At 53.9% G+C, this 23,227-nt stretch overlaps 1 protein-coding gene and 1 long non-coding RNA gene across 3 annotated transcripts; both read left to right on the top strand.

Moving 5' to 3' along the window:
• Nucleotides 1–554: 554 nt before the first annotated feature.
• On the top strand, nt 555–12,915 carry TFAP4 (transcription factor AP-4). 2 transcript variants are annotated; one of them, XM_069570667.1, is made up of 7 exons: nt 555–1,136; nt 8,754–8,919; nt 9,027–9,125; nt 9,527–9,697; nt 10,169–10,309; nt 10,953–11,108; nt 11,923–12,915. In XM_069570667.1, the coding sequence occupies exons 2-7, from the start codon at nt 8,845–8,847 to the stop codon at nt 12,106–12,108; spliced, it is 828 nt and encodes a 275-aa protein (XP_069426768.1). In that variant the 5' UTR covers nt 555–1,136; nt 8,754–8,844; the 3' UTR covers nt 12,109–12,915. The 2 variants fall into 2 exon arrangements, with proteins under 2 accessions (XP_069426768.1, XP_069426767.1); XM_069570666.1 differs by having other exon boundaries at nt 627–1,195.
• A 1,565-nt stretch (nt 12,916–14,480) lies between these two features.
• On the top strand, nt 14,481–18,687 carry LOC138429308 (uncharacterized). Its single transcript, XR_011252761.1, has 2 exons — nt 14,481–16,212; nt 17,025–18,687. It is a non-coding gene; the product is annotated as an uncharacterized lncRNA (long non-coding RNA).
• Nucleotides 18,688–23,227: the final 4,540 nt, after the last annotated feature.

Here is a 23,227-nt window from a genome sequence, read left to right as displayed (position 1 = left end):
CTCCGGGGCTGCTGCTGTCCTGGCCCGCCTCCACCCTTCCCTCCCCGCCCGGGCCCCTGCTGCCTAAGGCAGCCCCAGGATCTGAGGCGCCCGGCGCGCCGCCCCCAGCTTTGCCCTCCCCTCCCCGGCTCCGGGATTCCCAGGTTCCGGAGCCCAGGCCGACCGGCCAGCGGCGGGCAGCTGGGCAGGGAGGGAGTGAGGGAGGGGGCCGCTTGGCCTCTGAAGTCGGCCCCAAGTTATATGTGGGAAGCGGTGGCTGTGACGCAAGTTTCCAGGGGGCCCTGGGCTTGGAGGGAGCGCGCCAGAGCGGCTCCTCTCCTAGCAGTTGCAACCGTAAAAAAAAAAAAAAAAGAAAAAAAAAGCCCCGAGCAGCACCCCAGGCCGCCTTCGCCTTCGCAGGGCCCAGCAGCGCGCTCCCGCCCCCCGAGGGTTTTCGAGGGCGCAGACCCTGTACCGGGCAGTCCCCGTCGGACCCCGGGCGCACAAGCTGGGCTCCCTCGCTGTGGCTGGCCGTTTCTTTTTTTTTTGCTACGCTTGCCAACCTGTCAGCTGATGGACCTCATCACCCATAGTGGCGCATGTAGCTCGGCCGCAGCTCGCTCCATTCAAGCCGCGCCCCCAAGGCCGCCCGCGGCCCCCGCACCCGGAGCTGGGGTGGGTGGTGGCCCGCAGACCGGGGCCACCACCCACCCCCGGGGGCCCGCGCCCCTCTCGCCCCGGCCTCGCGCCGCCCGGGGGGCGCTGCAAATAGTCCTTTGTTTACATGCAATTCCTTACTCCGCGGAAGGAGGCCGGGGGAGTGCTGAGTTTTCACCAGCTGTTTCCCGCCTTGAAACAGACATCTGATCAGCTGCAAACACACACACACACACACAGACACACACACACACACACACACACATACACACGCCCGGGGAGGCAGGCCGGAGAGACCTCCCTCCCGCCCCTCCCGCCCGCCTCCCTCCCCTCGCCGCCGCCGCAGCCAGCATCTGGGACCGGCCGATTCTGCACCTCCGTCCGGCGCTGCCCTTTGATTCGGATTTCCATCTTGCATTCTCCGGCGGACCGCGGGACCTGGCTCGTGCAGAGGAGGGGGGCCGATCGCTATGGAGTATTTCATGGTGCCCACTCAGAAGGTGCCCTCTTTGCAACATTTCAGGAAAACAGAGAAAGAAGTGATAGGAGGGCTCTGTAGGTGTGTACTCCTCCTCCCCCTCACCCCCTTCCCACGATTGCAGCCCCCGGCCAGTCCGCCCAGGCGGGCGCGCGTGTGCGCACGCATGGCCCGCGCCGCGGACCCTCTCGCCTTTCTTATCCGCCGAGGCGGCTGCAGCCCCGCGCGCCAGGCTTGGGCCGTCTGGGGACCTTCCTCCCTCGGAACGTGGGGGCCCCGAGCGGCCCCGGTCACTTTTGTCCGCTGCAGGCGGGCGAGTCGCGACGTTTGTAAATTGCAAACAGACCCACGTGGTTCTGCAGCAGTCCCGGCCATGCTTGGTGCTGGTGGCTTCCCCCCCGCGCTTCCTCCTACCCCTCCCGCGGCGGCTTCCTTCCTCTCCCTCCTTCATCGCTCTCTCTGGGCCCCCCCACTCCAAGGGGAACTGGGGGGCCCATGTCGCGCGTGGGGCCGCGGGGCCAGGGGCTACAATGCAGCCACGCCGCGGCTCCGAGCGCGGGGAGGGGGGTGCGGGGAGCCGGGTGGTTGTGAGTGTTTGCTGGGACCGGGGCTGCAGCGGGGTCGGAGGGCGTGCTGGAGAGGGGGTGCAGGAGTGGGCGGGACCCGGGGGGCCAGCGCGGCCCGCCGGGAGCGCCGCCGACCCGGGCACGTTGGCGGCCGCCTGCTAGCTTGCCGCCCGCGCCAGGGCGCTGTTTACTAGCGAGGCCTGGACGTGACTCTGCAGCCCTCTTGGAGTAGGCGGACCTCCGCGCGCCGCCTCGCGGGAGCTGTAGTTCTCCACGCCGCGTCGGTGCGGCATTGTGGGAGTTGTAGGCGCGCCCAGGCCATGCTTTACCCGCACAAAGCTCGGCCCCCGCGGGCGGGATGGGCGAGGCAGGCCGGGTAGGGGGGCTTTTGGGGGAGTGGGCACCATAGGCCGCCCCTAGCCTCGCCAGATCTCTGCCCGCCGCACGTGGGCCTTGGCTGCAAACTTTCGCGTCTCACGCCCCTCCCCCCAGTCATAAACCGAAAGCATCCAGTTGCCCAGCAGGCTGGGTGGGTGGGTGGTCCAAGATCCGTAGCCCTCCCCAGGAGCTGCTTCTTAAATTTGGCCCGGGTTGCTCCGGGATCTATCCTTTGCCGAAGAGAATGGGTCAGGGGAATCGCCCTGGACACTTGTTAAAATGCACACGCCCGCAATTCTGATCGCTAGAAGGGCCTGTGTATCAGCATACTGAACACTCTGCGGGACTGCAATACCGCGTGGGTTGTTCTCTGCTGGTCCAAGTTTGGGACCTGTGGCTCCTTTCCTCCCGTGCCGCTTTCGGAGAGAAATGGCTCCCCAGGGCTGGGGCCACGTGCTCTGCCGCCCCGGGCAGTCAAGGCGGGGACTGAGGGAGGAGGAGTCGCAGGCGGTGTGGCCAAGGCTGGTGGACACCATGGGCTGCAGAAACCAGGCTAGGTGGAGGTTGCTGCACACGTATACATCGTTCCCGCCCCCTCTCCCCCCACAGGGCTCCTGCCTTAACTACTCTCAAGTTCAAGGTGGTGGGCAGTCGGCAGTCCTGAGTGTTGGCCCTTCCCCAAGGTCCGTCCACCTGGAGGGCTTAGCTGTAATAAGTGAAAACAAAAAGAAAACAATTCTGGAGCTTGTAATACGTTGTAGGGTCTCGTTTTGCAAGACTTCTCTCATCAAATTGTTAACAGTCTTCCTCTGTTAATCAAGTGGCTTAATGGACCCAGGTTTGGGAAGGAACAGGTAGGGCAACTGGTGGGGCTGGGACTTGAACTCTGATCCCTGCTGTTACCCTGAACTGTTGGTTGCTCTGGGAAGGGAAGGGCTGGGCAGTGAGGAGGTAGGTTGAGCTGCCCCAGATGCTGGAGCGGACATCCTGGCCCTGACCTCAGGCAGGTGTGGCAACATAGGACCCTCTGGCCACAAAGCGTGAGCCTTGACTGAGTCCTCTCTGGGCCCCCTAGGACTACTGCTTGACCTGTTTCTGTTCCAAGCCCCCTCTTCGGAGGAATCCAGCAGTTCCTTAGGGACCAAGTGCCCCAGGCTTGGGCATGGGGACTGCCTGGCTTGCCCAGCTGTGAGGCAGTTGTCAGCCTATGTGCTGGCTGTGAAGTTGGGGCCTCTGGGTTTATTCATTTTCAGACGGAGCCGCCTGATGAGGTAGGATTGAATGTGGGTTGGGCAGGACCTTCTGGCCGGATATACTGGCTTCTCAGGCTGGTGGACTTTGCTCCATCCCTCGTTGACTAGCAGGGCTCTCTGCTTCTCTTCTGCTGGAGCGAACAGGCACTGGACCATGGGCGGGGGTGGGGGTGGGATGGAATGGGCGTACCTGACAGCGGCGCCCTCACACACTGTGTGGTTTTGGACCCGTTGCCTAACTGCTCTCAGCGTCTGTAAAATGAAGCACCTGTGAAGCTTGGCTATGCATGTGGAAAGTGCCTGGTAGCTGTTAAGTGGCGCTCGGATTCTTAGACTCAGGAGCATGGTGGTCTTAAAGAGTTTAGCTGCCCGCTGCCAGGGAGAAAGAGGCCAGCTCCCCTCAGAGGGAGAGAACAGTTAGGGGCTTTGGAGTGTGTGTTGGGTCCCTGGTCTGGTACTTACGAGACACTTACTTTGTGCTGGGGCTTCCCAGGTGGCGCTAGTGGTAAAGACTCCACCTGCTAGTGCAGGAGACATAAGAGACACAGGTTTGATTCCTGGGTGGGGAAGATCCCCTGGAGGAGGGCATGGCAACCCACTCTAGTGTTCTTGCCTGGAGAATCCCATGAACAGAGGAGCCAGGTGGGCTACAGTCCATGGGGTCCCAAAGAGTCGGACATGGTTAAGTGACTAAGCATACACACACCATGTGCTGGGATTGAAGACACCACAATGAACTAGAACTTGCCCCTCTCCTAGGATATGGAAGTCTCATGGTGCTACAGAGTCTTGTCAGTTTCCTTAGATGCATGAATTCTGGAATCTGGGGTACAAACTCTGGAAAAGCAAAGCATCTTGTTACCCTCGATCTCTCTCTCTTTCATTTATTTGCTTTTCTGTTTACTTGTCTGTGCTGGGTCTTAGTTGTGGCATGTGGGATCTTCGATCTTCATTGCACCATGAGGGATCTTTAGTTGTGACATGAGAACACTGAGCTGCAGCATGTGGAATCTAGTTCCCTGACCAGGGATCAAACCCAGGCCCGCCTGCACTGGGAGCTCGGAGTCAGCCGCTGGACCACCAGGGAAGTCCTCCTCCTCTATCTCTTTTAAACTTCACTCTGGCCCTGTGAAGTGAGGCAGTATGTCCCCATTTTTTGAATGGGGAAACTGAGGCTTCAAGAGGCAAAGTGCCTAAGCTTGGGATTCCACAGCTAGTAAGTGGCAGGACTGGAGTTTCCACTAGAACCCAATGCAGGCCTCCCTCTGAGAGGTTGGAGAAACGGAGGGGAGGGTTGTTTCTGATGGGGACAGTCCGGACATGGTTTCTTCTGGGGACCGTAGGCGGGGTGTATGGATAGAAGCAATGGGCATGGGCCAGGGCCTCAGGCTGCTTCAGTAGCTGCTGCAGGAGAAGGATGGGGGCCTTGGGCATCCTTAGTGAGAGGGTCATCTTCCTCCTGTCCTCCTTTTTGGGGTATAGGAAAAACTCCAAGTGGGCTCTCCCACCTCTGCGTCGACATTGAGTGGTAGGTTTGTGAATTACTTTGGGGCAGTGTGAAATGAGAGCTCTCAATGGCTAATTTGAGGCTGGAGCTGGGTGGGTATTGGGGGGTGGGGGTGGGGAATGGGGGATACCCATTTGCACTTGGGCTGGGTAGAAGGGGCGGGTATAGGTTGGGATCTAGACTTGAAGAGCCTGCTTCCTGCCCTCGAGCCTCTGGTTGGGATGCCAGGGTTATTCTGGGGGGAGGGAGAGGAGGGGTTGTCGTGGGGGTACCCTAAGAGTGGGAGCGGCAGCTCTGGTCTTGGCACTGGGGGCTCTGCCACCAGCTGCCCAACCCCAGGAGACTGGCTGGCTGAGGGCTGTCAGGGAGGGAGAGGAGAGAGACAGTGTCTGTGGACCAGGCCTCACTGCTGACCTGGGGTTCTGAAGTTGATGTGAAAGAGTGGAAGGACCTTACAATTACTGTAAATCGGGTATACTTCTGCAAAACTCATAAAGAAATGTAAGAAACTTCCAGGCATTTGCAGAAAAACCCACTTTATCTAGTACAGTAGCAGCTGGAAATGCTAATTAGCCATCCTTTATAGGAACCCCTGGCAGGCCAGCACTCAGAACCCCTGCTTAGTCATGATTCCACTCATCAGAACTTTGGGTTAGTCTGCATTCTATTAAAGAAACTTCCAGGGCTATTTAGGTGAGTTGGTCTTGGTGGCAGCCCAAATCCCTATGAGGAACTGTGGCTTTGGGGTGAAGTCTGTTTTCTGAGCTTTTAAGTCTGCACGAGCTTAACCAGCAGCTAGTTAGTTCCTGAACCAGGAGGCTGGGCTGAGGGACTTGGTGCTGAATGGGACAGCATGGACCATTCAGAAGAGCCAGGCCCCCTTCCCTCTGGGGACGTCTGGGCTGGGGCTTTCAGGCCTGGGGTCCTGTGGTCTCCTTTGGTGTCTCCGCACCTCGTGGGCATGCTGGGGAGAAGGGAGGGGCCAGAGGTTGGCTCCCCAGGGCTGAGGTTTCCTGAGCAGATGAGTGGGCTGGCGGGGTAGGGGGTGGGTTTTTGAGTTCTGGCTTCAGCCTGGAGAGTTGGTGAGTCTCAGCTGGGAGGCAGGGGGGCTACAGGGCTGTATGTGAGCCCTCAGTAGAGGGTGCCGCCCACAGGCAGGGGAGGAGAGCATGCATTTTGGCTCCTGCAGGTGCCTGTGGTATCCTGGTGTGGCTGCCGGACCTTGGGCATGCCAGTTCCCCTCCCAGAACCCTGGATTCCTCATTGCAGCTCAGCCACTAGGTGTCCTTGGGGGTCAGGGAAAAATACAAAAAGTCCTGTGAATGGCAGTAAGAGCTGACCAGTTGACAGTGCACACCTGTGCACAGCCTCTCTACACGGTGACTGTCACCTGTCTGTCAGGGCATCTGACCTGTGGCACTGGGATCGGGGTTCAAGTCCCAGCCTCAGCACGCACCAAAGCTGTTCCCTTCCCAAGCCTCAGTGTCCTCATCCCATCAGGCCACTTGACTCAGAGGAAGATTGAGATGTTTCAATGAGATAATTCCAGCAAAGTGAGTCTTTAGCACATTATGTTAAGAACTTAAGACTTTTTTATTTTTTAATTTTTTTTGGCCACACCAAGTAGCTTGCAGGATCTTAGTTCCCCAGCCAGGGGTGGGTTAAACCCGGGCCCCCAGCAGAAAGCACCAGTCCTAATTCTCAAGACTTTTAGAAAACAGTAACTCTGTGGCTAGGCTCTATAGGTGGGCCTTCTGGAAGGGCCAGCACTCAGAGTGGCCCAGGGGTGCAGATGGGGCTCCTTTTGACCCTTTAATGCTCTGGTCAGCTCTGGTCTCCATCTCTGGTGATGCATGGGCATCTCCAGGAGGGAACCCAGGGAATGGGTGAGTGGGAGGCGTCTCTCCCTGTATCTATCTGGGTGGGGGAATAGGAAACTCCCAGATGGATGTGAGTCACCTGGTGCGCTGGCTTCCTGGGGACGTCTCTTCCCATCTCTCCCCATCCACCTGCCGCAGAGGGTCTGGAGGGCACTGGCAGGCCTGGGAGCCCAGACTCAGTTCTGATCTCCCTTCTCCCCGCACTGGCAAAGGGCAGGCAAGCCGCTGCGCATCCGGTCTCTGACCTTCATTTTCTCTTTTTCTCCATCTCCGCCACTGTGTGGGTGCATGCTAAGTCACTTCAGTCATGTCCTACTCTTTGCGACCCTATGGACTATATAGTCCGCCAGGCTCCTCTGTCCATGGGATTCTCCAGGCAAGAATCCTGGAGTGGGTTGCCATTTCCTCCTGCAGGGGATCTTCCCCACCCAGGGATCGAACCCGCGTCTCTCATGTCTCCTGCGTTGGCAGGTGGTTTCTTTACCACTAGTGCCACCTGGGAAGCTTCCCACTGTCGGGTTAGGGAAACAGAGAAGTGAGGTGCCCCTGGCCCAGAAGTCGGGGAGCCAGGTGCCCAGCTGTCTGACCAGGAAACCGTGTCCCTCCCATTCTGAGCCCTCAGTCCCATTTGTAAACGGGGGGTCATAGGCCCCTGTGAGGGAACTGTATCTTGGCAGGGGAAGTGGGGGGCTCCCAGGGAGATGCTGGGGCTGCTCGTGGAGGACAGGGCTGGTCTGTGGACCCCTAGCACCAGCTGATGTGAAGCTTGCTCCCAGCTCACCCCCAGCTGACCACCCTCATGTGGGGAGAGGAGGCGGAGACTCAGGAAGGGGCAAGGGCAAGTTCAGGGGGTCGCTCAGGGGAATGAGGAGGGACAGGTGGGTGGGTGGGGGGCCAGGAAGACCTTGACTATCTCCAGCTGTGGGAGACACGCTCCCCTCCTCGGTTTCCCAGCAAACTCCTTTTTTCCTGGGGGTGATCAGAGGGGGCCGGGCACCTGCCTCTGAGCACAGGCTGCTCCGCCATCGATGGAAAAAAGCTGCTCAGAACCATCTCCCCTCGTTCCCTCAGATCCGGGGGTGTGAGCTGTCTTGGCCTGGGCCTGGACCAGGTCACCCCAGGAGGGCCCCTCAGGAGGCAGCCGGGGCTGTGGCTTTGGGTGGGGCCAGTGGCCTCTTCTGGGAGCCTGGCATCTGGAAGCCATCAGGCCAGGGGTGGGGAGTTGCAGGAGAGGGCCTGGGAGGGGAGCCTGCCTCTTTCAGGCCACACACAGGCCCACCCCTCGGGAGCAGTGGCGTTGGGCCCAGAGCCCTGCTGCTGGCTCTGTCTCCCGCCAACGCCTCTCAGCCTGCAGCCTCGTCCCCTTCCACTGGCTGCCTCTCCTGTGAGATGCGATCACATAATATGCAATAACATCGCCTGCTGTGTGCTGGGAGCCTCGCTTCTCTGGCCCAGGGTGGGCCTGCCTTTCAGGGTGGATGGGCTTGGGGACAAACTGTCCGTAGAGGGGCCTGGCTGGGTCCTCTTCCTGGAGCGACTGGTACCCGGCTTGTCTTGGCAGTCTTAGCTGCCAGTGTCTTGGGCTGGGCTGGGGGCGTATGTAGGAGTGTATGTGGCTGTGGAGATGGGAAAGGAGGAGGGACATCTTCCTCCATCCTCAAGCCTGCGACCCTGAAAGAGGGGACCCTGGGGGCACAGTGAGGAGCTCAGAGGTGTCCCAAGAGCAGGTGTCTCTGATTATCACCTGAGGCCACTCGCATCCAATCACAGGGATTCTTAGCCACGTGGGTTTCCGGGTCCCACTCAGGCCTGTTGGCCAGGCAATGGGGTCAAGACTTGGGGTCCACACACTGACGTTGACAGCCAGGCATTTTGGAACATGCTACTCCATCAGCCCCCTGGTATGCTGCAGGGTGTAGGCATCAGACAGAGCCGATATATTCTGTAGGGGCAGCTTGCCTGTTACACTTGGACCCTCTGGAGATGAAGACAGGGGCCCACTGGGAACCAGGCATGGAGGGCGCCCAGCCTGAGCCCATCCCTGTTCTCCCATAGCCTGGCCAACATTCCACTGACCCCTGAGACTCAGCGGGACCAGGAGCGGCGGATTCGGCGGGAGATTGCCAACAGCAACGAGCGGAGGCGCATGCAGAGCATCAACGCGGGCTTCCAGTCCCTCAAGACCCTCATCCCCCACACAGATGGAGAGAAGCTCAGCAAGGTGGGCGAGTGTGCCAGAAGGACTTCCTGGAGGAGGAGGTGGGCTGGAGGGGGAGACTCGCGAGACATCAACGGTTGGGGTCCCTGACTCGTCCCTCCTGCCCTCAGGCAGCCATTCTCCAGCAGACAGCAGAGTATATCTTCTCCCTGGAGCAGGAGAAGACCCGACTCCTGCAGCAGAACACACAGCTCAAGCGCTTCATCCAGGTAGCGCTCTGCCCTCCTCCTGTGCCCTCTCCCTGGCGTGGGCACGTCTGGGCCCAACCACTGGCTTGAGACTGTGATGTGGCTGCAGGTCCCTTCTTCCCCACTGACCTGCCTACTTCTGGCATTTTCCTTCCTGCCTGGGGTCCTGATTTAGCCATGGGCAAGTGCAGTGCAGTGGGATGGGCTCTGGAAGCAACTGGGTGACTTTGGGAAAGCAGGTCCCTTCTGCCTCCCTTTCCAGCCTTGGCTTGGTGGATTTGCACAGGGGGGCTCCCTCGTGCACGTGCATCTGGGTTTGACAGCTTTGGGGGGCTGCGATGGAGCTCTGCACTGCCCTCGCGGTGGTGGTGGTGGTGTATGCAGTGTCACCACACACTCATCAGCCCCTGGGGGTTCCCCAGGAGCTGAGCGGCTCATCCCCCAAGCGGAGGCGGGCGGAGGACAAAGACGAGGGCATTGGCTCGCCGGACATCTGGGAGGACGAGAAGGCGGAGGATCTGCGGCGGGAGATGATCGAGCTGCGGCAGCAACTGGACAAGGAGCGCTCGGTGCGCATGATGCTGGAGGAGCAGGTGAGGCAGGGGAGGCGATGCTGTCGGCTCGGAGCTCCTGATTTGTGCCGGGGCTGGGTGTCAGGTGTCCGGTGGGGTGATCAGTGGGGAGCAAACCAGACAAGTTTCTGCCCTGGGCAGGGGGGTGGTCACTGTCCGGGCCTGGGGAGATGAGTCAGAGGCACTCACTGTAAACACGCATCCGTGGTAAAGGCCACATTGGATCGGTGGGCATCAGCGAGGGGGGATCTGGGCTGGTTCCACCCCATAGCTTCCTTGTGAGGGTGGGAGGAGCAGAGAGGGGAGAAGGGTGCTCCAGGCAGAGGAAACCACATGGGCAAAGGCCTGGGGCTGGAGGTAGGCAGGGAGGGAGCACAGCCTGCGGGAGGGAGAGGAGTCAGTGTGGGCCCGGCGGGCTACGGTGCAGGACTTTGGTCTCAACCCTGAAGATGTGGAGGGCCCCGCCCCTGAGCCCCGCTGCTCCACCCCCAGGTCCGCTCCCTGGAGGCCCACATGTACCCGGAAAAGCTCAAGGTGATCGCACAGCAGGTGCAGCTGCAGCAGCAGCAGGAGCAGGTCCGGCTGCTGCACCAGGAGAAGTTGGAGCGGGAACAGCAGCACCTGCGGACCCAGGTGAGCGGGAGGGGCCTGCAGGGGCCGCCTGCCCCTGGGCCGGGGCTCTCAGACCCAGCATCAGTGCCACCGGGTATCCAGCAGGGCGGACCCAGGGCCTCAGTCACAGTAGTCTAGACGTTCCTGGCTCCCAGTGTCTTGCATAGATGATTATGTTGACTCCTTATAGCAGCACTTTGAGGCCTGAGCTGTTATTAATCCTGTTTTACTGATGAGGAATTGGAGGCACAGAAAGGTTCACTAACACGCCCAAGATTGTTCAGTGAAGTGGGGCAGGGATTTGAACCCTGGCCATCTAGATTCAGTCTGAACTCCTAACCACCACTGTATTTATTAAATGTGAAATGCTGGCATGGCTGTGCAGAGGGAAGGCCCGTGCAGTCTCAGATGGTCAGAAGTCCCTCTCCAGACCACCTTGCCTTCGTTTCTTAAAATAAGAGGGGTGGGAGGGGTCACGATTTTGGTGGCCCCAAACTGTGAGTGAAGGAGGTTGATGGGCTGCTGGGGTGTTTGGTGGAGGTTCCCCAGGTGGTGGGCAGAGGGAGATGGTTTGGAGGACTGTCCCACACCCTCTGTGATGGACAGAAGGGAAGGGGCTGCTCCTAGAACCTTTGCAGAGACACTGAGGGCCCCTGTCTCGCAGCTCCTGCCCGCTCTGGCCCCCACCCACCACCCCACGGTGATAGTGCCAGCGCCGGCACCCCCTCCCTCCCACCACATCAACGTCGTCACCATGGGCCCCTCCTCGGTCATCAACTCTGTTTCAACGTCCCGGCAAAATCTGGACACCATCGTGCAGGTACCTGGGCCTGGGGAGAGGGCAGTGCTTGGGGGCTTCCCCCTGGGAACAGGCCCTTTGGGGGGAGATTAGAAAGTGGGGGAGTGCAGGGGATGGAGACAGGGATATTGAGTGTTGAGTTGGGGGAGGAGGTCTGGAAACCGGATGGGTCTCCCATCTCTGCATCCTGGGTGAGGGGCAGAGAGGGAGGGACCGGATGGCTGGGAAGACCCCATTCCTTGCCTCGTGGGGGTTTGCTGGGGCTGTCCTTTGTTCCCGGAGCCTCCTGCTTTCAGAGTTCTTGCATCTGTCTCTTGGGTTTTGGGATGGGGGTGGAGGTGGAGGAGGAAGAAATGAGATGCTCAACTCTGAAGGTTGAGCCTGAAGTCCCTGCTATGCCCAGCCTCGTGCAGAGACCCCCTTTGGGAGGCCCAACAACATTACAAAGAAAGAAACAACCCAAAGGCCCAATCGGAAAAAAAAGGTCCACTGAAGTCCCAGGAACTTAGAGTTGCACCCGGCAAACTGAATAATAAAATTAATAACAGAGACCTTCCATAAAGCCAACAGGCAGGCTTTTGAAATACATAAATGAGGAAGAGAGGCTTATGACTTCAGGCAGGCCTGCACTGTCCCTCTTCCAAGCCAGATTCAGCTCATGAGAGAGCTTTTAAAGTTTGTTTTCCCCCTGACTCTGAACGGGCTGCCCCTTTTGCCAGGCTTCCTTCTGGTTCTTTCTGGGGGGTGTGTGGGTGGCGGGGGAGACACTGCTGGAGATGCTGGCGGTCCACATGGCCCCCGCATCCTCATGGCAGCCTCCCCCACCCAATCCCAGGCGATCCAGCACATTGAGGGCACCCAGGGCCAGGAGGAGGAGCAGCGGCGAGCCGTCATCGTGAAGCCGGTCCGCGGTTGCCCCGAGGCCCACGCCTCGGACACCGCCTCCGATTCGGAGGCCTCAGACAGCGACGCCATGGACCAGGGCCGGGAGGAGCCGGCAGGGAACGGGGGGCTTCCCTGACCAGCCCCCCAGCCCTCCTCTCCCTTCTGGGGGCTGGAGGGGGCGGGGCAGCAACTGGGAGAGAGACGAGGGTGAACGAGTGAGAAATTTTTACAAAATTTACGGCGTCATTTGGGTCTCTTTTATGACCTCTTTTTTCAATACTGTAAATCGTCCTTTGAATGAAGCCGCTCGACCCGAAGTCCGGGGCTGGGGCGGCAGGAGCGCCTGGCGGCACCCGGGCAAGTGGGGCTGGGCCTCGGCCCCGGAGGCTGGGGAAGCGGACGTGGAGGTGCCTGGCCTCTCTCCGCCAAAAAAGCATTTTTTCAATGAAACATGTTTTTAAGAACAGGGAAAAAAATCAAAACAAAACCCCACGGTATTTCTGCCCTCTCCGGAGCCAGCCCGACCACTGTCAGTTTTTAATTACCCCTTCCCTCCTCTTTCTTTGGTGTTCTTTCTCCTTTAAGCACTTACATGGGTTGGGGGTCTGGCTGGGTCGGGGCTCTGGGGGTCCGGGGGTCTCCACTGCTTCTCGGTTGGGGTTTGCTGCTGACCTTCTCCCCTCCCCTCCCTCACCACCCGGCCCCCCACCTCTCCCTCCAGGTTTCCCATCTTGCACCCCCAAAAGTCTTTGTCTCTCTCTTTGTTTTGTTTGTTGTTGGTTCTTTTTTGGTTTTGGTTTTTTTTTTTTTTTTTTTTACAATTTTGAGGTCTTTGTGTTCAAGGAAAAACTATTATATTTTGTTAAAAAAGTGGGGGGTGGGGAACCAAGAGGCCACTGTGCCTTTATAAAGAAACAAAATAAAGTTTGTACTTTGTTTTTTAGATTCTGTGTCTCCTGGGGACTGTGTCCTGAGGGGCTGGTGAAAGCTCCCTGGGGGTACTCTTTGGGCCTGCTGGAAGGGGACTGGATGTGGGTGAGCGTGATGACTCCCCCAACTTAGTATTGTGGTGTTATGATGAGATATCAGGGTCCTGAGATTCCTTGGGTTTACTCTGGGGATTCTGCAAAGATGGGAGATGGTGCTGGGATTGAGGTGAGCGGTTCCCAATTTCTCCTGGGTGGGAGACAGGAGAGAATGAACAGCTAAACCAATAGTTCCTGTCTGCTAGAGAAAGGACACAGGATGTTCAGGGCTCCCGATTGATTGCCACTTCCCCGGCTTGTGTAACCTCTCTGAACCACAGGATCCTCATCTACGGAAGGGAAGGGAGCACTGCCTTAAGGTGCGGTGTTTAAGAGCTCAGGGCCTGGAGTCGGTCTGCTGTTGATCAGTTTCACCTTGGGCACATCTCTTGATCTTTGAGACTCAGTTTTCTCTTCTGAAAGTTGGGAATCATAAGGGCTCAAGGTTAAATTTCTTAATCCTGTATGATCAGAGATGGCTTAATAACATCTCGCTCTTGACCTGCTTTTCCTCAGGTATGTGACAGGTATGTTCGGACTGAGGTCAGAGCAGAATAGTGGATTCACACCTCACCCCACATTGAATGGTTCAAGACATGAATTTGTTGGATAGAAAGGAAGGCAGGGGCCTGTATTTTTTTTAACTTTGAATACTTTTTAAGTGAAATTAACAATTTAAGCATTTAAAATTGAACAGTTCAATGGCATTTTGTTGTTCAGTCACTAAGTCATGTCTGCCTCCTTGAGATCCCATGAACTGCAGCACTCCAGGCCTCACTGTCCTTCACTATCTCCTGGAGTTTGCTCCAACTCATGTCCATTGAGTCAGTGAGGCCTTCCAACCATCCCATCCTGTTACCCTCTTCTCCTGCCCTCAATCTTTCCCAGCATCAGGGTCTTTTCCAATGAGTCAACTCTTCGCATGAGATGGCCAAAGTACTGGAGTTTCAGCTTTAGCATCATTCCTTCCAAAGAACACCCAGGACTTTAGAATGGACTGGTTGGATCTCCTTGCAGTCCAAGGGACTCTCAAGAGTCTTCTCCTTTTAGCCAGGTGTAAGACGCGCCACTCCAGTGTTCTTGCCTGGAGAGTCCCAGGGACGGGGGGAGCCTGGTGGGCTGCCGTCTATGGGGTCGCATAGAGTCGGACACGACTGAAGCGACTTAGCAGCAGCAGCAAGACGCGTCCTACGGGTTGCAGGCAGCGCCTAAAAGGGTCAATAGAGGGCGCTGTGGAACCAGGATGTCTGGCAAGCAGGGGCAGAGGCTCCGCCTCCTTCCGGTGTCTGCTGGACTACTCAGTTCCTATAGGCCAGAGGCGGGGCTCGGGGGCGGGGTCAAGGGAATACCCAAGACTTGTCCTTTGGAGCCCAGCTACCGTAGGCGGTCTCACCAGCAGGAGGCGGGAATCGGGGGCGCGGCCGCGGCCCCGCCCCTTCCCGGACTCGCCCCGCCCGGCCCCTAGCTGCGCATGCTCCTTGGTGCCTCAGGCCATCTCGCGCGCTCCCGATAGCACGCTTCTCTGGCTCTGGCCCGACCCCGCCCCGCGCCCTCCCACGCACGCTCCGCACGCAGACGCTGCAAACGTGCGTTTCCCGCGTGTACTCCGCACGGAGGCGCTCGCAGGCTTTCCGCTGTGCCCGCTGGGTCTTGTGGTGGCTCCTTCGCTGCAGAAGTTTGGAGCCCCCGCCGTTCCAGAGACTTAACGATGTCGCAGTCAGAAGGGAACAAATGACCTTAGTGTTAATAACTTGTTTCCTTTTAACCCAGGTAGCGAATGTAAGAAACTGAAACCATTCGCCTCAAATTGGGACTTGAACCCATGTGCGGAAACTTGGACACTGCCAAAGCCCAGCTTGGAACTTAAACCCAAATGGCTGGGACTCGAAGGTGGCCAAAACTCACTGTCTTGTGAGGTCATACATCTGATTTCAGGACCTAATGAAGCTCAAGCTCTTGATGTCTCATCACAGAAAGAATTCAGTGAGAGACAGAGTGGTAGGTAAAAAGTAGATTAATTTAGAAAGAAACGCTCCATAGTATGTAGGCCATTTCAGTGCCATAGAGTGGACCATGGAGGAACGCAAATACAGCCTCGAAATGTGGTAGTTAGCTCTTATGGACTGGGTAGTTCATAGGCTAATGAGTGAGACGGTTATTCCAACAATTTTGGGGAAGAGTTGGAGATTTCCAGGAATTGGACCACCACCCACTTTTTGGTCTTTGATGTTCGTGGAACTGTCATGGCGCCTCTGGTGAGTCACTTAGCTTGATGAGCTGTTACTGAGGATGAAGTTCTAGTTGAAGTTGACTTGTCTGCCATCTTCGACCCATTTAGTTCTAATCAGTTTACCTCGTGTTCTTGGGCTTCATCATTCTTTCAAAGGTTGTGCGGTACCCCCTTCCTCTTGTTTACAAACTACACATGAAATAGCTCATTCTTCCTGCCGAATCTGGGAGCCCTGTATGCAATACTTTGGCCACCTGATGCGAAGAACTGACTCATTTGAAAAGACCCTGATGCTGGGAAAGATCGAAGGGGACAACAGAGGATGATATCGTTGGATGGCATCACTGACTCAACAGACATGAATTTGAGTAAATTCTGGGAGTTGGTGCTGGACAGGGAGGCCTGGTGTGCTGCAGTCCATGGGGTTGCGAAGAGTTGGACACGGCTGAGTGACTGAACTGAACTAAACTGTGTGCATCTTGCTCTGGCCACACCTTTGTAGGGAAGGCCATGTATCTGGGCACTTGGGAGCCAGGCCTAGGATTCAGAAAGGGCACGGTGTCCAATGGGCACAGCAGACACTGGCCTGGGAGGAGGAGGAAGTGGAGATAATGTGGGAACCAGATTGTAGAGGACTTTCAAGTCACGCTACGAAGCTTGGACTGTATTTTTTGTGAAGGGAAGGAGTCTAGGAGAGACATGACCAATGCAAAGTTCAACAAAACCTTTCTTATAAACTGTTGTATTGAAGTACTGTATTACGTACATTTAGAGGGCTCATAATGAAGTGTTTAACTCCGTGAATTTTCACAGACTGAATGTACACCCATATAGCCATCATCTTACCAAGCCTTCAAGTGGTTTGTTTCTTAAACAAAAAATTGTTGGAAGTAGTTACAGGAATGTACAGGAGGCATCTGCAGCCTTCACCCTGCCTCCCCCAGTGCTAACATCTTGCCTACCTAATGCACCCCATGGAAACCAGGTGAGTGTTTTTGGTGCAGGCCACAGGACTTATTCAGAGTTTACAGTTCTGCATGGGTTCACTTCTGTACCTGTGTCTACAGTTGCTCTGTACCATTTTGCAACAGCGATTTTGAGAACTGGAGTTGCTCTGCATCCTTACCAGTACTTGATATTATATTGTCAGATCACTCTCTTTTTCAGGGTTTTTTTCCAACCAATTTGGTAGGTGTAGAGTAGAATCTCACCACAGTTCTATTTATATATTTTCGGCCACACCTTGAGGCATGCAGCATCTTAGCTTCTTGACCAGGGATCGAACCCTGGCCCCTTGCAGGGGAAGCATGGATTCTTAACCACTAGACCATCAGGGAAGTCCCTAGTTTTGCTTATTTTATATTATCATACAAATCGTACAGTATATATACTCTTTTTGTCTGGCTTCTTAATATAATTCTCTGAGATTCATATTTGATTTTGTATATATTAGCAGTTTGTTCTTTTTATTTCTAAGAATACTGCATTGTATGAATATACCACAATTTGTTTAGCCAGTCATTTAACAGTGGACACCTAGGGTGTTTCCAACTTGTGACCATTGTGAATATATTCTAGTAGAGACTGTCCCCCAAATAGACTGTGCCAGCCTATGGATTCTGTCACCAGAGTGACGGTGAAGGGGCATCGTAAGCCTGTGCTGTGGACCCTCTTGTGGTGGTTTCTTTGGGAGGGGATTAGGCGTTCTTGGTTCCTAATGGCCTCCCCCACCCTATTTTAAGGTCTTCGTTAGGGATTAAATCTTATGGGGAAATGTATGTCTGCTCTGATCTGAAGGATTGTGACATTGCACCATGTCCTCTTTGTGAAGATCCTCAGAAGAAATTCCTGTCGAGTCTCAGCAGCAGAAATAATTTCACTTCTCCGGAACAGTTGGTTTGTTCTTATTTTAAGGATACTGAATTGGCAAGTGATCAAGTTACACACACGTGAGGGTTTACGTATGCACTGCCGCTTGCTTTTGTATCAGCCTTACACATGGCTCCACTTCGTGTGCCTGTCTTTGTGTGGTTTTCATCTCCTGTTACTTCCCATTCTTGTTTTCTTGGTGTACTTTATGGATATTTGGGACCCATTTGTATGCTTTTCTGGCACAGGGTGGGTTATGATAAACGCTGCTTGTGCCCTGATTTGGGGGTGTCTGGCAGCAGAACATTAGCCCCCCACCCTAGTTCTGTGAGATGTTGAAGGGCTATCTAGCAGAAAGAGGGAGGGGACTCCCTGTGACCTTGGCCTCCTTAGCGGTTGGTTAACTGGCCTCAGACCAGTACATAAAGCCCTTGCAAATCCTCCAGCCACCTCTTGGGGCTGGTCGGCCAAGTTGTCCTTAGCCCCAGATTTGTCTCTGGCTCTCCCCTGCCTGCCCCTGCCCCTCCTGGACCCATTCTGCAATCCCTTCTTCATCCAGCTGCCTCTCTGTGCTCTCCTACAGGCTGCTGTCCTTGTGGCCTTTGTCTTTCCCCCCCTGTCTGGAGTTCCGCATGCCCTCCCTCACCCTGCAAGTCCTGGGCTGGGGCGTGGGGTCAGTGCCATCCCCTGCCTTGGTCCCCTCTCTCCTCTTGCCCTGCTGAGTTGCAGGTTTCGGTGTTGATTGACGCGAGCGCGTGCTGGCTGAGAGGAGGGTGGTAGGGGGCTGGGGGGCAGGATGGGTCCTGAATCCGGCAGCCGTAGGAAGGAATGAGCTCCCCGAACCGGCTGTCCCCCCCACCACACCCCTGGTGTTGAAAAGGAGCTAGGAGTGACAGCTGCAGGGTTTCCTGAATTAGGGGGCCCAGGTCACAAGTTCCCGCGGGTGCGGCCTGTCTCCATGGCAGCCTCAGGATCAAGTTCAAGAGGAAACCGCACAGCGATTGGAGAAGCCTGCGTGCAAGTGCTGCACACATTCCAGAGATTAGTCGTCCCTCTCACGTCGCCTCTCGCCTATCTGAGGCAGATAGAGAGGATGCTCTGAAAACGGGGAAAGAGAATTGACGACAGCCTGTTCCCTTGTAGGGAGAAGGAATTGTCTGGGTTGGATGGGCACTGACAATTAGTGGGGTCTGCTTGTTTGAGATCAGGGGAGGGGCGATCTCCATTCTCTGGGGGACCTCATGGTGCGTGTCCCTGGCTTCCTGCGAGAAGGTGGGATGGCAGTGGGGAGGAGGTCTGGAGCACGTGGCTGGCTGTGGGCCTCACCTGGCATGCAGAACAGCAGAGGCAGTACTCTGTGGTAGTACTCTTTGTCATTGGAGGTATTCAAGCAGGGATCTCTGTGAGGGTTATTGTAGGGAGGATGATGGGAATTTGGGTCCTTCCAAGGAATACAGTCACTAACTCCTGAGGTAATGGGAAGGTCCTCTTGATGAGGGCTACTTTAGAAGAAATGAAATCTGCTGACACCTTGATCTTGGACTTCCAGCCCCCAGAACTGTGAGAAAATAAACTGTTGTTTAAGCCCCCAGTCTGTGGTATTTTGTTATGGCAATCCTAGCAAAGTAACATGCTGTCCTTTTGTGACTTTTGTTTCACTTTGCATAGCATTTTCAAGGTTTAGCCAGATGTTGTAGCATACCTTAGTATTTCTTCTTTTTTTTAAAATGACTGAATAATATCCCATTGTATGGCTGGACCACATTCAGTTTATTCATGCATCTGCTGAGTGAGGGATACTTGGGCTTTTTTCACCTTTTGGCTGTGGCGAGTTGTTTGCTGGGTGTACAAGGACCTGTTTGACCACAAACAGGGCATCTTTAAATCAGACGCAGTCAACCCTTTAAGCGGAGCTGGGCTCACCCTCCCTGTCTTCCTGGCGTGGGTTCCTGTGGTTTCTCTGACTCTCTGTCTGTTCCCCACATCCCCGCCCTACCCTCCACGCCCTTCCCTGATGTGCTAACTCCTTTCCCCCTACCATGGATGCTGTTCACTTGGTTGATGGGAGAAGCACCAGGTTTGTGAGGCGGGCTGATCTGGGCTCAAGCCCAGCAGCTCTGTTCCTAGTTGGCAACCCTGAACAAGTCCCTTCAGCCCAGAGCCTCAGACTTCTCTGTGAGGTAGTGACGTTCGCCTCCCATCCCTCGAAGCCCCGGGTGGAGTGGGCGCCTCCTTGGTTCAGACATCCTTTTCTCTCCCGTGACCGAATGAGGCCCCTCCCTCACAAGGAGGGCCACACCCCCTCCAGCTCCCCAGCCATGAACACGGGTTGGAAGACTTAATGTTGGTGTGTCAGTCGGGGTCTCCTGAGAAACAGCCAATGGGATCCGTGTTTACAGAGGGGCCCAGAAAGTCAGAAATCCAAGGGGGAGGCAGCAGCTGGAAGTCAGGTGGGTGGACATTGCAGTCTGAAGGCAGAACTCCCCATCTGTGGGACCTCAGTCTTGCTGCTTAAAGCCATCAACTGATTGGGTTAGACCCACCCACATTAGAGAAGGTGATCTGCTTGACTCAGGCTGGGGTTTAATTATTTTTATTTATTTTTAAATTATTTATTTATTTTTAAATTATTTATTTATTTTTGGCTGTGTTGGGTGTTCATTGCTGTGTGCAGGCTTTCTTACTTGCAGTGACTGGGGGAAACTCTGGTTGCAGCGAGCGGGCTTCTCACTGAGGTGGCTTCTCTAGTTGCGGAACACAGGCTCTAAGGCATGCGGGCTCAGTAGTTGTGGGGCATGGGCTTAGTTGCCCCTTGGCATGCGGATTGTTCCCCAGACTGGGGATCGAACCCATGTCCCCTGCCTTGACAGGCAGATTCTTAACCATTGGACCACCAGGGAAGTGGGAAGTCCAAGACTGCAGATTTAAATGTTAGGCACATCTGAAAAACACTTGCACAGCAATATCTACACTGTTGTTTGACCAGCAGTTGGGTGTCATGACCTAGCCAGGTTGACATACCCATTGCAGCTGATACCTCATCAATTCTCTTCAAACTGATCTACAGATTCATCATAATTCAATTAAACTCCAAGAAGACTTTTAAAAAACAATTGATAGACTGATCCCCAAATTCATGTAGAACAGTTAAAATGACTTTAAAAAAGAATATCAAAGTTGGAGGATTCATACTACCTATTTTCAAGATTTATTAGGAAGCCACGGTGATCAAGATAGTGAGATATTCAGTTCAGTTCAGTTCAGTCGCTCAGTCGTGTCCGACTCCCTGTGACCCCATGAATCACAGCATGCCAGGCCTCCCTGTCCATCACCAACTCCCAGAGTTCACTCAAACTCACATCCATTGAGTCGCTGATGCCATCCAGCCATCTCATCCTCTGTCGTCCCCGTCTCTTCCTGCCCCCAATCCCTCCCAGCATCAGGGTCTTTTCCAATGAGTCAACTCTTCGCATCAGGTGGCCAAAGTATTGGAGTTTCAGCTTCAGCATCATTCCTTCCAATGAACACCCAGGACTGATCTCCTTTAGGATGGACTGGTTGGATCTCCTTGCAGTCCAAGGGACTCTCAAGAGTCTTCTCCAACACCCACAGTTCAAAAGCAACAATTCTTCTGTGCTCAGCTTTCTTCACAGTCCAACTCTCACAACCATACATGACCACTGGAAAAACCATAGCCTTGACTAGACAGACCTTTGTTGGCAAAGTAATATCTCTGCTTTTCAATATGCTATCTAGGTTGGTCATAACTTTCCTTCCAAGGAGTAAGCATCTTTTAATTTCATGGCTGCAGTCACCATCTGCACTGATTTTGGAGCCCCCCAAAAAAGTCTGACACTGTTTGCACTGTTTCCCCATCTATTTCCCATGAAGTGATGGAACCAGATGCCATGATCTTAGTTTTCTGAATGTTGAGCTTTAAGGCAATTTTTTCACTCTCCTCTTTCACTTCCATCAAGAGGCTCTTTAGTTCCTCTTCACTTTCTGCCATAAGGGTGGTGTCATCTGCATATCTGAGGTTATTGATATTTCTCCCGGCAATCTTGATTAGTGAAGGGACAGACACGTATGGAATGTGATATATGTGACATATGGAATGGAACAGGACATAGTCCAGAAATAGATTCTCACATATATGGTCAATTATTAAAATAAAAAACCTTTTTTTTGGTCCAAGTTGTTTGGCATGTGAGATCCTAGTTCCCTTACCAGCGATGGAAATTGTGCCCCTCAAAATGGAAGTGTGGGAAAAAAAAGAAAGTATAGAGTTCTAACTACTGGACCACCAAGGTGTCCACATATATAGTCAGTAGATTTTTCTTAAAAAAAGAAGCAAAGGCAATTCAGGGTCGATAAGACAGTAAAGAATTTGCCTGCAGTATGGGAGACCTGAGTTTGAACCCTGGGTCAGGAAGATTCCCTGGAGAAGTGAATGCCAAACCACTCCCATTCTTGCTTGGAGAATCCCATGGACAGAGAAGCTTGGCAGGCTACAGTCCATGAGGTTGCAAAGAGTTGGACACGAGTAAGCACTAACACTTTTACGCTTCAGGAAAGTCCTTTTAATAAATAGTGCTGGAACAACTGGATATATATTTGTTAAAATCTAAATTTTGGTCCAGTCTTGCAACATATTTTTTAAAAAAGCAGAAAATGGATTATAGATCTAAATGTAAAACCTGAAACTACTGTACTTCTGGAGAAAACAGGAAAAAAATCTTCATGACCTTGGGTTAGGCAAAGAGTTCTTAGGTATGACACCAAAGGTATAATTCATAAAATAACACATTGATCGGTTGGACTTTATAAAAATTAACCGTTTCTGCTCTTTGAAATACACATATAAATGAGAAGATAAGCCGCAGACTGGATAGGGAATATTTACTGATGATGTATCTGATAAAGGATTGTCTCCAGAAGACATTAAAAAATGGGGAAATATTTGAATAGGCACTTCATCAAAGATGCACCAAAGAAGTGGATGACAGATACATACACAAGAACATGCTTAATATCATTAGTTGTTAGGAAGGTGCAAATTTAAACTACAGTGTGATATCAATACACACCTATAAGAATCACTAAAATTTGAAAAACAGGCCATACTAAATGTTGGTAAGGATGTGGAGTAACTGGTGTTGGGATTATAAAACCGTATGGTCATCTTAGAAAAAAGACTAAGAGGAGTGAATTAAGAGTTTGAGATGAACATACATGCACTACTCTATATAAAATAGATAACCACCAAGGACCTACTGTATAGCACAGGGAACTGTGCTCAATATCTTGTAATAACATATAAGGGAAAAGAATTAAAAAAAATTTTTTGCCACTGTGCGGCATGTGGGATCTTAGTTCCCTGACCGGGGATCGAACCCGTGACCCCTGACATAGAAGCCTGAAGTCTTAACCACTGGACTGCCAGCAAAGCCCAACTCCAAGGTATTTATCCAAGAGAAATGAAAGTGTATGTTGTAATGAATTGTATATAGATGTTTATAGCAGCTTTAAAAACTGAAAGTCTCTCAACGGGTGATGGATAACAAACTGGGGTCTATCCAGGCCATGAAATACAACTCAGAATCAAAAGGAGTCAACTCTTCATATGTGCTACAATGTGAAAATGTCTCTATCATTATACTATGTGAAAGAAACCAGATAAAAAAGAACGCAGATGGGATGATTCCATTTATATCAAAATCTAGGAAATGCAAACTAATGTATAGTGGCAAGAAGCAGATCAGTGGTTGCCTGGGAAGGGGTAGGCATGCATGCATGCTAAGTCGCTTCAATCATGTCCGACTCTTTGCGACCCAGTGGACTGTAGCCCTCGAGGATCCTCTGTCCTGTAGGATTCTTCAGGCAAGAATACTGGAGTGGGTTGCCATGCCCTCTTCCAGGGGATCTTCCCTACCCAGGGATTGAAACTGTGTCCCTTACATCTCCTGCACTGGCAGGCATGTTCTTTACCACTAGCGTCACCTGGGAAGCCCTGAGAAGGGGTAAGAGGGGTGAAGAGGGAGGGACTGTAATGAACATGAGGACAATTTGAGCGTGGGGAATCCGTTTGTCATTTTGATTGTGGTTGTGTACGTGTGTGAAGATATATCAAA

Source organism: Ovis canadensis, chromosome 24 (genome assembly GCF_042477335.2).
Source record: "Ovis canadensis isolate MfBH-ARS-UI-01 breed Bighorn chromosome 24, ARS-UI_OviCan_v2, whole genome shotgun sequence".
Lineage (NCBI taxonomy): Eukaryota > Metazoa > Chordata > Mammalia > Artiodactyla > Bovidae > Ovis > Ovis canadensis.
The sequence above is the reverse complement of the archived record's forward strand: the minus strand, read 5'-3'. Positions and strand labels throughout refer to the sequence as shown.